Source organism: Melozone crissalis, unplaced genomic scaffold (genome assembly GCF_028551555.1).
Source record: "Melozone crissalis strain CALT ecotype California unplaced genomic scaffold, PUWL_Pcris_2 ptg000036l_1, whole genome shotgun sequence".
In the NCBI taxonomy this organism is placed as follows: domain Eukaryota; kingdom Metazoa; phylum Chordata; class Aves; order Passeriformes; family Passerellidae; genus Melozone; species Melozone crissalis.
The window spans coordinates 4,333,077-4,348,654 of record NW_026535814.1 but is presented as its reverse complement, the minus strand read 5'-3'; the positions used below and the strand labels follow the sequence as shown (position 1 = coordinate 4,348,654).

The following is a 15,578-nucleotide window of genomic DNA, read 5'->3' as shown; positions in this document are numbered from 1 at the left end:
ATTTACATGTCAGTAGATGCATTTAGATTTTAAAAATAATAATAATTTAAAAATTCTAACTTATCAGTTATTCTAAGTTATTTTTCTTGTAGGCATTTGTCAGTAGGGATACTACTAGGAAATGGATTCATACAGGAAAATTCAATTGGAAGGAATGCATGCAATGACATATGAGGTGAATTTTCCCCATTTGTCCTTTTGATGGCAAGGAGATTCTAATCACGCTGCATGCACTTGTTCATTTGATGCATGTGTTACGTTGAGAGAGACAAGAAGGAAAGTACTTACTGTATATTGAAAAGTTCTCACTTAGAATACTGTATCCATGTTAAATCCTGGCATCCATAAGTCAAAGGATGAAAGGTTAAAGTGACTAAACAGGGGAAAAGTGGCTAAATAGAGGGAAAAGAACAGCTGTTTTGGCTGCTCATAAAAATAAAAAGAGATCTTTAATAATAAAGTGCTGACTGTATGTTGTATTGCACTAAATAGTTTATTTAGTTGTTGTTTTGCACTGAGTGATTGGAGATTTGCACTGAGTAGTCTTTATATTGCACTGAATAGTTTATGTTATATCACATGGTTTGTTCTCCTCCTGTCTTATCACATGGTTTTTTCCCTCACCCACCCCTCTCCCCAATACCATCTGGGGGTCTCTCTGCTGGTCTGTCCCTCCCCTCGCCCCTGCTCACTGGTATCCCATTGGCGGTGGTCCTCTTCCTCCACTCCCCATTCCCCCGGGATAAATGTCTCCCGCCATGAGGCAATGCTCTCTTTTATACCTGGGCATCGCCTGTGTCTCCTCATAAGTCAATAAGCAGAGGACGTTCGTCCCCATGTGGAGAACAGCACTTCTGGTATTTTGCCTTTGCCCATGTGAGATCCTGTGGGCTGGACCCCAGCAGCCCACCCAGACAGGGATTCTTACACCCATAATGGTATTGTTGCTGAGAATGTGTGCAGCAACGTGTACAGGCACAGCATCAGATCCCATACACCTGGCTGGCAATAGACATCCACCTGAATGCACTGCAGATCAAGGACAGATTTAAACATATTCCTAAACTTAATGTATAGTTCTAAGTTCTGTTGATTTTTCCCAGTGTCCTCCAAGCCAACGTTAATTGGCTGCTAATTGGCCCAAATTTTGTGTTTTAATAAGCCTGTCATTACATTAGTTGGTTTTGTGGATTGTTGTATGTCAAATCGTCCATCTCTAGAGGAATTGATGAGGATGTCTGTAACAAGACTGAAATGGCTCTTCAGCTGAATGAATAGAAAATAATAGTATTTGTTATTATTTTTATTATATCTATTTTTATTGTTGTTTTATATTTATATTTATGTTACACAACATCAATGTTATAGAATGAAAACTTTTTCTTGTTTTTTTTAAGAAATCTTTTTTCCTTGAAAACTCATATCAATAGCAGAGCAACCACACAAACCTGTATTTTTTTGTTTTAAAGCAATCAATATCTATGTAGTGATGCTTATCAACTAAAACTTCTAAAATTTTGCTCCAGAGGTAATTAAAATATTTTTTCAAAATTTTATTCAACTTCTTTTCAAAAATGTTGTCACCCACTCTTAAACGGAGCTGTGTTGCATTAACTTTGGCATAAAATAAACACCATTGCTTTCCAACTAGTTTTCAGAAATAAGAGAGGCTCAGTGTGGGTGGGCCTCATTTCTGATTAAAATCAATTTAACAGCATAATTCTGATTGAGTTCAATAAGAACTTACATGAGCAGATTCACAAACAGTGAAATTAATCATTGCAGTGCTGTAAGTCTGCTGGCCTTCAATAGAAACTTTCACAAACATAGAGTCACCAATAGTGCAGTTTATTGGAGGAACAAATTATAGATTCTTTTAGATTACTGGTGATAAATTCACTAAACCTGCAAACTGTACTTTGTACATGTACTATATATACAGTCCTATGTATAAGTATTCCTCAGTATATTCCAACTCAGTTGGAGGTGCAGAACTCAGCCGAAGAGGTGCTCCTGCTCTTGGGAGATGAGCAAGCCCATTTACTTATCTGCAAAGTTGATTGTGTTCTCATCCTCTGCCCTACAGGATTTCAAATGCCAATGTATACCTTCTGCAATAGTGAAGGTGAGACTGCATATTCTGTAATTTACATCACAAATGGTGGTGATGGGCAGCCACTTTATATGTAAAGGAGATGTCCACAGTAGCTCAGAGATTACAGACGATGGGTCTTGAGCAAAGGTGGAGCAGAACAGATGATGATTTAGCATCAATCACTCTCCCCGCTGGCTGATGGCAGCATTAGGGGTCATTCTCCATCTGATAACCCAACACTCCATCGGCAGGCCATCATGATCTTAGCCACACATCTCGGGGCTTGGCTGTAGCCCTTGTTCCTGCAAGATGTCCAAAGGGGGAAAAGTACAAATCATTTGGATGTCTCATGTCAATTCTGTGCTTAGATCCCCACAGCTACTCATCTGTGAACTGACAGGTGCATTTGAGTGGCGTGTTGCCTCTCCGAAGGCACGATGAATGGATTCCTGCTCACTGCAGTACAGTTTGACTAGATGACCTTTAAAATCATCTATTTGACTTTTGAAATTCTTGCTTAGCATATCTGATTGAGATTTAGTCACAGTAATTAATGTTTCTTTGTGTATTCAGAGTGGAATTATTCATGATATGCTTATATTTAAGCCCACACCCAACTGCATAAACTGAATATTCCTCTGAAATTATTTGAAGGTAGTTAAATAGCAGAAAAAAAGCTTAGTTCTCCCATATCATACTTCTTACTGAGGCTTCAGAGGAGTTTCTGACATTAAGCTACATTAGTCTCACAGAAATCAGCATCAGGATCTCAACTCCTTTGTTTAATTCTCCTTTGGTTTGATTAAGCCTTTTCTTGATGATTAAAAATCTTACAAATCTTAGTTGCATGTTTATCTTGGTCTGTACTAACCTTGTTAGGCCATTCTTTACTAGATTAAATAAATATTCCCCCTTCAAAAATATAATTGCTTTGAGTTATTTGCATGATGCAGTCAAGTCATGTCTTGACCCTCTCAGATAAAATAGGTTCTTTAACTTGTTAAGAATCACTGTAAGTTGTGTTTACACTACTTATTTCAGACAAGAAGCATCAAGAAAACAAGCAACAACTCAGTGTTCATTCTCCGGTAACATATTCTGTAAAACTTCAATACTGGGCACATGCATGCATTGTTCCTAAAACAGCTTCACTGCTGTCATTAAGAAAAATGTCTTTACCCACTTTTTGCTATTCCACTGCTTTACGTATCAAAGAATAATATGTAGCTTCATAGAGCATCTTTTTGAAGCTGCAGATAACTGTCTACCTTAGGTCTTAAATCCTTTTAACTATTGCTGGTTTTCTGTAGATTCACATTTTAACGCTTGCACTCTAAATTCTATAGGCATAATTTTTTGCATGATTTTATATAAAACTATATTATAAACACTCTGCTTAAGTAGGTTCACCTTCATAAGTGATCCAGATCACTGTCTCTGTTGCTCTCTGTACTTTCTGCCCCACTAACTTTTCTGTCATCAGATTTGAGTGTGCTATATAAGAACACTGTTTCAACTTTCCTGAGCTACAAGTAAACAGTAGAGCCTCTTAAGATTTGAGGCTTAGTAATTGCAATGTAATTGTAATTCTAAGCAATTGTAAATTGTAATTGTAGTGCTAAGTAATGTTTCCTTGAACAAACTGTATGTTAAGGAGTCATAATGGATTCAAAGTACAAACTGATACTCCAAATCTTCTGCTAGCTTCCTTATGAGTGGATATGTTAAGTGCTTACAGATTCATGCCATATCTCTAATGGAACCAAACACCTCACTACAGTTTTTAAGGGAGAAAAAACATTTTTGTAGAATGGTTGTTTTCATGGTAGAACATGGAAAAAATGTAGTTTACTGGAGGTACATTGTATTTCCCTGATAATCCCCCCTTTTTCTTGGAAGAACCTTTCTAACTTTGTAACATATTTTTGCTCATTCATTTTTAAATCATCTGTGCAGTTAAACAGCAGACTCTTTGTAGGAGAAACAAAGAGGGAAAAGATGATCCATTTACAGCTCAGATCTGAAAGTAGTGTAAGGTATAAAAGGTAAATGACAGGAATCATAGAAGTTAATGATGGTAGGAGAGACAAGGGAGAATGCAGAAAGTGTTATAAAAAGTACAGAGAATATTTAATAGCAGTAGTACAAGAAAAAATGATGGACACAGAGAAATTGTCAGCAATCATAAAATTAAACTCATACCTTTAGTTTATTTATGATTGTATATATTTTTTCCTTCTGACGATGCTCTAATCATAGCTTTCTTTAGTTCTTTCTTTGAGTGTTTTCTCTGCAGGCTTCCTGGATTTGCAAAGATACCTGCAAATTCTGAAAGTTATCATGAATGGATGTCATTTCAGTGCAAAGACTGCGTTATGCATAATATAAGCCAATAGTATTTTCCTCCATTTGTTGTTAGACAAATTATACTTGATACAAATAAAGGGTGCATACACTGAGGTTGTATATTTTCTCCATCTAAAGGAATACATTCCTGCAATATTAGTTCAAAACTGTGTTCTCAGATTAGTTCCATATATTCAATCAGCACTTTGTTTGCAGCTGGGAGAAGTTCCTTCATAGCACTGCTGAGATCAATGGTATCTATGTGTCTTTAATGCTAAAGTCCGGATTTAGATTAGCAGCAGCTCCCCAAGACCCTTAAAGCTCAATAGACATCAGTTTGCATCCAGTTCTCCATAAAAATAGTGTTTTCAAATACACTGCACTTCTCCAGAACCTTTCCCAATATTTGTATTTTCTGAGTTAGCTAGAATCCTGACACTGTGCTGAGATTTCTATAAGATTTTTTGCAATTCTGACAATGTTTTTACATTCATTGTCTATTTTGCACAGTCTTTCTTGCACAGTTATGTCATAAATCTCTGGAGTAACCTTGCTCAACATTGCAAAATTTGATCATCTGAGTCAAATTTCCTGAGACAATTACAAGAATAATTGTGTGATACTTCTTTATCATATGCAAAACTTTTTGGTGCTTCTTAGTTGGGTTTTTGTTGATGTTCTTGAGTAATCTTTCCTTTTAATTCCCAGGCCTCCTTTTCCTTCCCAGGCTTCCCTTCTCTGGGCTAGTTCTCTCATTTAGACCTGATGATCTCAACTGCAAATTATAACTATCCACCCTCTCTAGGTTTCACTTATACTACACAGAGGGCCTTGCATTCATCAACCCTAGCACGCTCAAATGGTGAAAAGCCTGTTGATGCCTACGGCATTTACTTCCCTGTATGCAAGCTAAATTAGCAGTCATCCATCTTAGTCTTAACCTCTACCATTAATGAATTTTCACAGCACGCATTTCCATAAAATATAAAAGTGTTAGATGAAACACTTTTATAAGGCTGTCTAAGGAGGGCATGAAGTGATGTCTGCACTTGTGTCTCAAGGGAGTGTTTTCATGATCCTAAAGTTTGTCCTCTGGCAAGCTATAGTCTCCTCTGATATACCTGAACAAATAGTGGACCAAGGCTACAATAACCTGATGGCTGTGGTTCTTAGAGAAAAGTATACTAGGTATCAAGTAGCATAGATGTTTGTTCCTGTACTGAATGCACTGTGAAACAGTTTCAGCCTGAGAAACAACACATGCATTCTCCATTTGTAGTAGTGGAATACGGGGTTCTCTTCATATTCTGACCTAAAAATGCCCTGTATTTCCTATCTGCTTTTGTTCCTTGAGAAAGAATAGGACAGGTATCTTTCGTTCAGCCTCCTGAACATGTCCTGTTGTCTCACATCCTTCCCTCTCATTGTCCCTCTGTCCCTCCTTCTCCTCCTCCAGGACATCCCATTGAGACCAGATGTCAGCAGGGTATTGCCTCATGGATCAGAGGCATAATCAGACCACAACATAAAATAGAGAAAAAAGGGCTGCAGCATTGCAAGAGTCCTTAAAAGTTGCATACAACTATTCAGAGTCAACATCTCTTCATCTTTTTCCTTGCAAGTCCTCTTAGTCCTGCAAGTTCATAACATTCTTAACAAAAAAAGTTTCCTGGTCCAGCCCATATCAGTTCCCTGTCTACCCCTAGCATCCCAAAATAGCATATTCTTCTTAAGCACCACTCTTCGTTTTTCACTGTAAAATGAAAAAAGAGGGAAAGAGAAGGAAGTGGATTTGTGTAAGCCCCAGGCTCCTCCCACTCAGTCAGTCTCTTGGAAGGTTAGTGCTTAATTGAAGCCATCTGCTCAGGGCCTACTTTCCATGCAGTTATTGCAATTCTGTAACATATGTTTATTCGAGGTCTAAATAAAACCACCTTCCTCTTCCAAGCTCTGTAACAAATGGATGTAGAACTAGTGGTCTTTCACTTGAAAACATCCTAAAAAGTAAATTGTGAAGTGTGTCTTTAGTTGTGTGCAAGAATCTTTAGAAATTTATGAAAACTATTTTAAAGCAATCTTTGCCATCTCTCTAATTGTTTTCTTAGAAATAATGAAAATATCCAGTCTAGCTTGAAGAGAGAGAGAGAGAGAGAGAGAGAGAGAGAGAGAAATTTGTTCCTACTAGAGAACTGCAACTGCATGAACTGATGCATAAATAAAAAAGCATTTTTGGACTTTCTGTAAAACTGCCACATTTTTCTTTCTTTTTTGTGATTTAGGAGGGGTGAAATAAAAAATGAGTCAAAGGCCACGTAAAATGGAAAGCATTGTCTCTCTGAGGACTCATTTGTCCTTCATGAATACTGAATCCCCAGGCTTGGTGGTGCACTGCTGGGGCTGTTCTTCCCATATACTCTCTCTAATTAGTAAAAGAAGTTCCATACTTTCAAGACTTTGGACAAGGAAAAATGCATTTTCATGCTAACTAGGCTATTTATATGGTATTGATGGTATCAACAGTAGCAGCAGCAGTAAGTCATTGTGCAGTGATCTTGAGAAAAGATTGCCACATACATACCTTTCAGTGCCTGCTTCTTTCCTTCTGGCATTTTTTGGCAGTAACCACAGGAAATTGTTTATTTTTTTCTCTCTCTCTGCCCAAAATGTTCTGCATGCTGTTCTTATATTTCTCCCAGTGCTTCTCAGGGAGAGTCCATACACTGACACATACCTTTATGTGTCAGCATATGATCTTTGACACATGAGCAGTGATTTAAGGACATACAAGGTGCACCAGGTCTAATATGCTGTTTATTATCATCACTGTTGTTGTTATCATTATTATATTGTAGTGAACCTTTCAAAGTGGTTTAAAAAAGTTTTTAAAAGAAACTTTTCATATTTGCCTCTTAGTGGAAGTGGCAGTACATGCACAATAACCACAAAGCATTTTTAGCTGCTTTTCTTTCTCAGCCTGGAAGGAATCTCTCCTGTTGCCACCACATGGGAAAGAAATGGGACTAGAGGCAGATGTCCTGTTGGAGACACAGGTTATGGCTCATGTCAGAGGAGGTGATGTTAGAGGCAGTTGCAGCTGGGAGAGAAACTTTGCTGTCTGAAGTCCTAGAAGCAGGGGAGCTTCCCACCCCTAAAAAGAGTGCGCTGTCATCAGCCTGTGTGAAATGGACATAAAGGGCTTCCCTAAATTAGTTCTTCTTTAAGCCAGCACACAGTTTACAGAAAAAAACCCCACAAATATTGCTTTTAAAAAGTGCCAGTGATGAAAAAGTGATGGACTTGTCTTGAACACAAATTTAACATGTTATGAATTATTCTGTTTTTGTTAAGAATAGCAGTTTGATCAGCACCAAAAAAACACCCCAAACATTTAAACATATATTTTTCACTGTGAAAACCCATATATGTAGGTTTGTAAGTTATTCTTTTCTCTCTGTAGTCATGAAATACTCTTATGAAGTAAGAAGCCCTTTCATATTGATTTTCTGTTCTTCTTCATTGCTTAAAGAGGCAAAAAATAATGCATATCTGTGATTGTTTTATTGGCCTCTAAGGGTATTCTTTGTTAATGAATCAGTAAGTTTAAGAACCAAATTCATCTCTAAAGTAAATTAACTGAACCCTCTGAAGCTGCATAAGCAATAAATTGGAATTAAATATTTAATATCATGCGGTGTTGAAATATTTCTCTTGCTACAGGTACAGATTTTAAAAAGTAGCAATTCAGCAAAGTATGACTCCAGAAGTTGGATGATACTTCATGCAAAAGAATCTTGTATTTGAGATTAATCAGGCTCTATATTATCTGCCTGCTCCTGCTAGATCTTAAACATATAGAGTGCAGCAACAATCAGAAATTATTTAAAGATGTAACTCAGAAGGAAATACCTTTTGTGTACAGTTATCAAGTGCTTTTTGTCATGCACTAAGTGTCAGATTATGCCTGAGAAAAATAAAGATCTGCAAGTGTTCCTCCTTCTAAAAATTCCTCATTGATCATCTTTTTTTTTTTGTGATAAAATAATTTTAAAAAGTGAGAAATACTTTTTAAAAAGAAACATTATTTTAATAGTCTGTTTAGAAAATGTAGCTTTCAAGTGCATACTCTTGGCTTTTTGGAGAAGCCAAAAAGTCATTTCAGTAGATCACATATCTTATGCCCATTTTAATAAGGACCCTAGCTTTCCAACTGTCTTGATTATTACCTTGCTTGCTTCTTTGATTCCCCTTCAAAATTGGATCACCTGAAAAGCATAATAATTTTTTTTTCCAGGAAAAGAGAGAATAATTGGCAAGTTTAAACTTAAAACACTGGACAAATCCATACCTCAGAAAGTTGAATGTAGCGTTAGGATGTCCCCTCTATTAAAAAGCATATGACCTTTGCTGCCTGTGCATTTGTCTGGACCCAAGCTAGGAGTGCCAAATGCCCCAAATTGCATTCCCTTCACAGAAGAGGGAGATAGTAATTTCTTTAACTGCACAAACCCTCTGATGCAGAGAACATGACTGTAGTATTTTTGTTTCTGTATGTGTCAAAGACCATTTCACTATGACTCTACGGAAACCAGACTTTGTTGTTGTTGCTGTTCTTCTTCTCAATACCCAGAATCTATCTTTTCTAATCCCTAACTGGGATCTAGTATTTCAAAGCTTTCCCATGATCAGAAGTATAGGTATTCTAACACTAAATGAGATCTGGGGCTTGTCAAACTCACAATTGGTCACTCTGATTATCATCTTGTGTTTCTTTATAACCCCATAGATAAGGACTGGGTCTTGCCTAAGAACTCCTTGTAAGTCAAAAACTGCAAGAAACCAGTGCAGTGAAGGCATGAAGTCATGAACTGTATATCACAGAATTAGAAACTTCTGTTTCTGTCCTGGTTTTGTAGACTAATAGGCATTGCTAAGCAAGACAGAACTGAATTTTACAGTTGTAATTTGATTTTAATCTTTATAATTCCAAAATATTTTAATCATTGATATGTTCTTGATTCTTCAGTTAACTGTTCAGTTTTGTTCCTGATCTCTAAATGGACATACCAAGACTCCAACTACAAAAATTAGTGCAGCCAACACATTAAGATAATCATCATAAGGTAGTTTTTACAGACATTTCACAAAATAAGCGTGTCTTGGTTTGAAAAGACAGGTGTCAGTTAAGGAAGGCAGGAGCCTCCCCTGAAACAGAAAATGCAAATCCCCTCCTCCAAATTGTTATAATTTTGAAATTAAGGGGGCTCTCATGCAAAGGTATGGGAGCAGGAATAACAGTTCTTTATTAGGGAAGGAAATAATAATAAAATAAAAATGTAGTATTATGAAACAACACTGACAGAGTCAGAATATGACCTGACACCCTGTGGGTCAGGGTGTTGGTAGCAGTCTGATTAAATGGTGGCTGCAGTCCTCCTGGAGTAGCAGGTGTGGTTCTGTTGAAGCAGTGATCCTGTAGAAGAGTGTAGTCTTCCTCTGAAGATCCACTGGAGAAGACAACTGCTTCTCTGGGAATCCAGTGGAAAAGGTTGTCTGTGGTATTCCAGATCTCTGATTATATCCAGGTAGGAATGCTTGGCTCCTCCCCCTGGGAGTTTCTCTCAATGGGATGATGTAATTTTATCAGTCATAGAGTGACACTCAGTGGCCCATGAACAGAAGATATCTCCCCTGAGGGAGGATGGCCTGTGGAAGAGAAAAAGAAAACTGCCTAATTAACAGAAGATAACTGCTCCATCAGATAGGAATAGAATACACCCCCCCCATTTCCTAAGACAAAGCGTGAGAATCCATGCCCATGTCTTATACTGACTGCAACATGCAAACTTCAGAAAATCTTTCTAAAGTTATGTCTGTTTGTTAATTGTGAAAAGGCAGGCTCCCAAAATATCTGTCCAAAGGTATCAAAGATATATCTAGAACAAGATATATTTTGTCTTTTTATGCTCATAAATATTGAATTTCAAGTATGGGAAAAGTTCAATATTTGAAATTTTTCATACAATATTCCTCCTTCTTCTATGTGTACATCAGAGGTTTTTCCACCTTGTACATAATTTTTATGAAATACCATTGGTTGTATCATTAGCATTTTCAAATTTAACATTCCAAAGAAAAACATCATGCTTTGAATGACCTTTTAAAATCTTAGTAAAATCTTTAAAATCTTAGTGAAATTACTCTAAATAATGGGGCAAGAGTTTGTTTATTCCTTTTGGTGGTATCCTCCAGGCTATGGATGAAGGCAATGCATGTTGAAGTAGTGCTGATTTCAAGAGGTAGAAAATACAGTAGAATAGTCTATTTTATACTGTTTCCTTTAAAATTCAGAAAACAACAGTTCAAAGATTGACAGATCTAGTAAAAGCTTGCAACCACTGTATTTGTACATGATCATCGCAAAAAAATGTTTTTATCCTAACAAAATTCTTATTCAAGTAAAATTTTAACAGGAAAGAATATGGAAAATTGATTGAAAGTAAACCATAAAATTCAGTATTTGCTCATTTGATACAAAATTCAGTCTCTCTGGATCATGGAACACTTATTTTCATGACAGATGTTTAACAGTTCTTTATTTGTGTAACACCATAAATTGAAAAACTGCTTCCAAATTAATTAAAACCAGCCCTCTGCTAGCAACCTGATAATGTAATTTGGATTGGTGGTAGAGAAGCAGCAGGTGCTTAAAGAAAATTTAAGGAAATTTCCTTGCAGGAAGTGTTTTTTGAAGGAAAGAGGAATTTTTACCCAATCCAGCAGCTAAGCACCACACAACTGCTTATTCACTCCCCCAACAGTGGGATCAGGGAGAGAAATGAGAAGGGTAAAAGCAAGAAAATATATGCATTGAGATAAAAGGAGCTTAATAGGAAAAGCAAAATCTGCACATAATAGCAAAACAGATGAGGGAATTCATTCACCTCTTCCCAGGTTTTCAAACATCTTCAGGAAGCAGGGCTCCATTGTGTAAAAATTACTTGGGAAGGCAAATGCCATAACTTGGAACATTTTCCCCTTCCTTCTCCCCCTCCCCAGCTCTAAGTACCGAGCATGACATCTTATGATATGGTCAGTTGAGGTCACCTGTCTCCCACCTTCTTGTCCACCCCCAGCCTTCTCACTGAGAGAGTGATGTGAAGAGAAAAAAGGCTTTGGCTCTGGTAACCACTTCTAAGCATTAACAAAAACATCCCTGTTTTATCCCAGCTCTGTTCATCACAAACCCTAAACAGCCCTATGCTAGCCATGTGAAGAGAATTAATTCTATCTCAGCCAAAATCAGTCTAGGGACAGAAAAGAGTGCTAGTGAAGCCAAGTAATAGCTGGTGTATTAGATGTTGTGGTATGTGGAGTGGCATATCTGTACCATATACCATAAAAGATATACTTGAGGAGTAATTCCACTCTCAGATTCAAAGTGTTCTTGATTAAAGACCAATCAGACTGCTCCAAGAGGAAAATGCCCATTCTGATTTATCTGGAGAAATACAGACACAAATATGAGGGAAAGTCTAATTTGTGATTAAAATACAGAAATCTTGGATCAGATGTTGAATTAAACAAAACTGGTGCTTCAGTGGTAAAAGACAGTATTGAAAGAGAAATAAAGGCTAGAAACAGGGCAGAGATTAAAAAAATGCATAAATAAATAATTGAATGGAAGAAAAAACAGTAGGGAGTAGAGGTGAAAAAACCCAGATGCTCTTCTAAATAGGAAAAGAGAAGTTGGGTTTTTTTTGTAATGATAATAACTGAACTCTTCATCTGTTTTGAATGACTCCCATTTGGATGCTTCTTTATTGCCTTTACATTTTGTATTAACATTCCTATGTTAACATATGCTGTGTGCTAAAGTTAGAAGTGGGCTCACAGTTACAACTGCTTTACCCTTCCTTAATCAATTTGACCTCATGTGTCTCTTGAGAGAACCATCAGAGCACACAGTAAGGCAAGACGTCTTTCATGGCTGTCTCCATGCACGTAGCAAAGGCCCCTTCAGTCACCACCACAAAAGAAAATATTCAAGTAAGACAAGTGAGGGCAATGGACTCATTAAGGGAAGTACTAGTGACCTTCTGGCAGAGATCCAGAGAGCTTGCAAAGGAATGGGGATTAAAATACCCATATGCTTGCTCAGCCTGTGTGGTTTAGCTGGCATGAAAACAAAATAACAAGCTCATCCCTTAGGAAGAGGGGACAAGACATTAAGCAAAGCAGTTGAGGGTCATTTGGCATTCCAGAAATGGGGATAAAGGCATAGTGTAATGGTCTAGTAAATCTGACTGGAGGCTAGAGCCAGGAATCCTGATTGGCTATTGTAGCTCACCCTGTGGCCGAAGGCTGGTAGTTCCATCTTCCTGTCTCTTTGTCTTCACGTCAGAATATGGCAGGGATGATATTAAAAACTTTGGCAGGTATTTTCTGATACTTAATTTAGTAGCATTTTGAAAAAGACAGATGTACCTGAAAACATTAAATTTGTTTAACCATCTTGTTTGTACATTAGAAATCCTCGTGTGTACAACTATTACACTCAGACAGCAAGTTTACACTGTAATTAATTTCATAAAGCCAGCAGTATGAGCATTTCCAAGCAATACAGAGAACAAAAGCTACACATTCCTTGGAACTGGTCCCTGAAGTCCTTTGTGTGGGGATGGATAGACAGAGAGAGACAGGGTTTGTGGGCACATATTTGTGGGCACAATGGAAAAGCCCTGAGAGAGACTTTATATTATGTATAATAATATAACCTTACTCTAGTAATAACAAATGACCCCTCTTAAATCTTCTGATTTGGGTGGTAAAATGGACAAAAAGAAAGAGGAGGAAAAATATGATTTAATAGAATCAGTTTGCACATAGGTTTGCTAATGGAGACTGAGAAAGTTTGGTGACTGGAGAAGACTAAGTCAAGGTGGAGTACACCCTCCAAATCTATTTACTCCTTAGAAGCAGTAGAGTGGCAAGACAAGAGGCTGAAGTGGGGACATGAGGTGGAGACACAGGGAATGAGGTGGAGCATGTTCTACAGCCACTGGTGGCTCTACAGCCGTCATTTGTTATAATACAAATTTCTTCTTTAATTTCTTTTTTCTTCCTCCCACGCTTTACTTTTATTCTTTCCTGTACCCCCTCTTTTTTCTGTTTTTGCCTATTGCTCTGTCTGAGCCTAGCAGAGCTGCAGGAAAGCAGTACTCATGAGAGAGGCTCATTGAACTAATTTCCCAGGGGAGGGCTCTGCGTGTGGATTAGAGAGTGGCTAATGGGGCATTACAAATACCTGAGGGTCATGTCTCATTGCCATGGCAAGCCAGATTTCTTCACATGAACTGGGTGCATTTGTGTCTAGGAAGGGGCTTTCAGCTTTAATGTACGCTAAACTCTTCCTCCATGATACTGGACTTGGTTGCTCTGAAAGCTGTACCCCAGGCTGCTGTCAATCAGCACTATCTACAATTCATCCAACCCCCCAAGATGCAAGTTTTTCAGGGTGGTGTTTTCATTACAGGTTCTTAACTGCGGCTCATCTCCTGCTGATACTGCACAAAACATGCCAAAAGCCTTCTTTTGTAGATAGAAATGAATCTTGATTGGTTTCCAAACAGTCTGTCAGGAAATTGTACACAGCATATAAGCTCTAAAAGGCAAGGTGGTTCTTTTTTTCCATTAGCATTTCATACAGGCATTTGTCTACTTTTATCCACATATGGTTTAGTTTTTTGAAAAAAAAAAATTCAAATATTTCAAATTCAGTACGGCTGAATGCTTCCTTTTGTATTGCTTAGCATGAAGAGTAATCAGAAAGAGAAATAAGCGGGACTAGCAGTTTTTGTACAATTTGCATTTTTTAAAATTGTTTTCTCTCTAAATAAAGGTGTTGATGTTGTATAGTTCCTATTCAAATCAATATGTTCATGTGTGATTTTAAATAGTAATGTTAATGTCAGTAGGACAGTATCTCAATCCCTCACTGCTCAGTAACCTCCAATATACAATATCTTTGTCTCCTCTTCTTTCCCCAGCACTGCAGTGACAACACCCACCATTGCCAATCAGATATGAATATAGTAGGTGCTTGGAAGAGAGGTTACACTGGAAAGAATGTTGTGGTCACCATCCTGGATGACGGCATTGAAAGAAACCACCCAGACTTGATGCAGAATTATGTGAGTGTCCACAGGAGCCCAGATTTCCTGCTTTGTTATTACTCAAAAATAATTTGCTGCTTCTAGAAAGATGGAGAAAAAGAGGAGGGAAGGGGGAAGAATCATACAAGTGTTTCCTCAAATGTTAACACCCATGGGTAGAAGGAAAACAGGTTTTGATAATATGCATTGTTTTAGTTAAGACTGTGTTTCATCTGAATGTATTTAATATCTGGATGCTTCTTGTAGCTGAGTCCTGAATTTCTGAAGAACTGGAACCAATTACTGGATATTTTTTTCTCTTCTGCAATTTTTTTAACTTAATATCTTCACACTCTCAGAACTTAGAAATGGAATACACTGCTTTTCAGTTAACACATACAGCTGAATTCCATATTTGGCCAGTACATTTAGTCAGTGAGACAGAAGCTTTTCTCAAAGACAGAAATTTTACAGTAATCCTTCCATGCATTAATTTTTAAAGCTGTTTATCATACTGCTAGAAACAATATGAAAGGAAAATATGTGACATTTCATGATTCACTCAGTTAAGAACAGTTATATTCTGTTCTAGAATATTCTTTCTAATAATTCTTTTTTAACTCTACTGAGTCCCCTCACAATTTGTGTTAGATAGATCCATTGTTTTCCATATTCTGTGTCCCATTTTGCCTAACAAGATTTCTGTTTGCTTGTGGTTCACCATATTTAGGTGACTGATTTAATCTGTCTTGGAAGCTGATAACATAAGGAGAATCTTCTTCTCTAGTGGGTTAGTTCCTGTGTTGGTGTCACAGTTTGAAGCTGTTCAGAGCATCAGGTCCACATTTTGCTGGAGTGATTTGTCCTATCTTTTGGAAGTAGGCATTAGTTGAAGGCATGTAACTGTGAGGACCTTATTATTTGTCTGAAATAAAGTGTGCAAGGTGTACTTCTACACAGAGTAATAAAAGAAGCAAATATAGTTG

General features: G+C 37.4%; 1 protein-coding gene across 2 annotated transcripts in view; it reads left to right on the top strand.

The window, feature by feature from the left end:
* PCSK5 (proprotein convertase subtilisin/kexin type 5) overlaps positions 1-15,578 on the top strand; it is a 228,426-nt gene that overhangs the window by 56,044 nt on the left and 156,804 nt on the right. For both annotated transcript variants that reach the window (XM_054283563.1, XM_054283562.1), the window contains exon 4: positions 14,488-14,631. In XM_054283563.1, the coding sequence (XP_054139538.1) occupies positions 14,488-14,631 (144 nt within the window). The remainder of the gene's footprint in view (positions 1-14,487; positions 14,632-15,578) is intronic.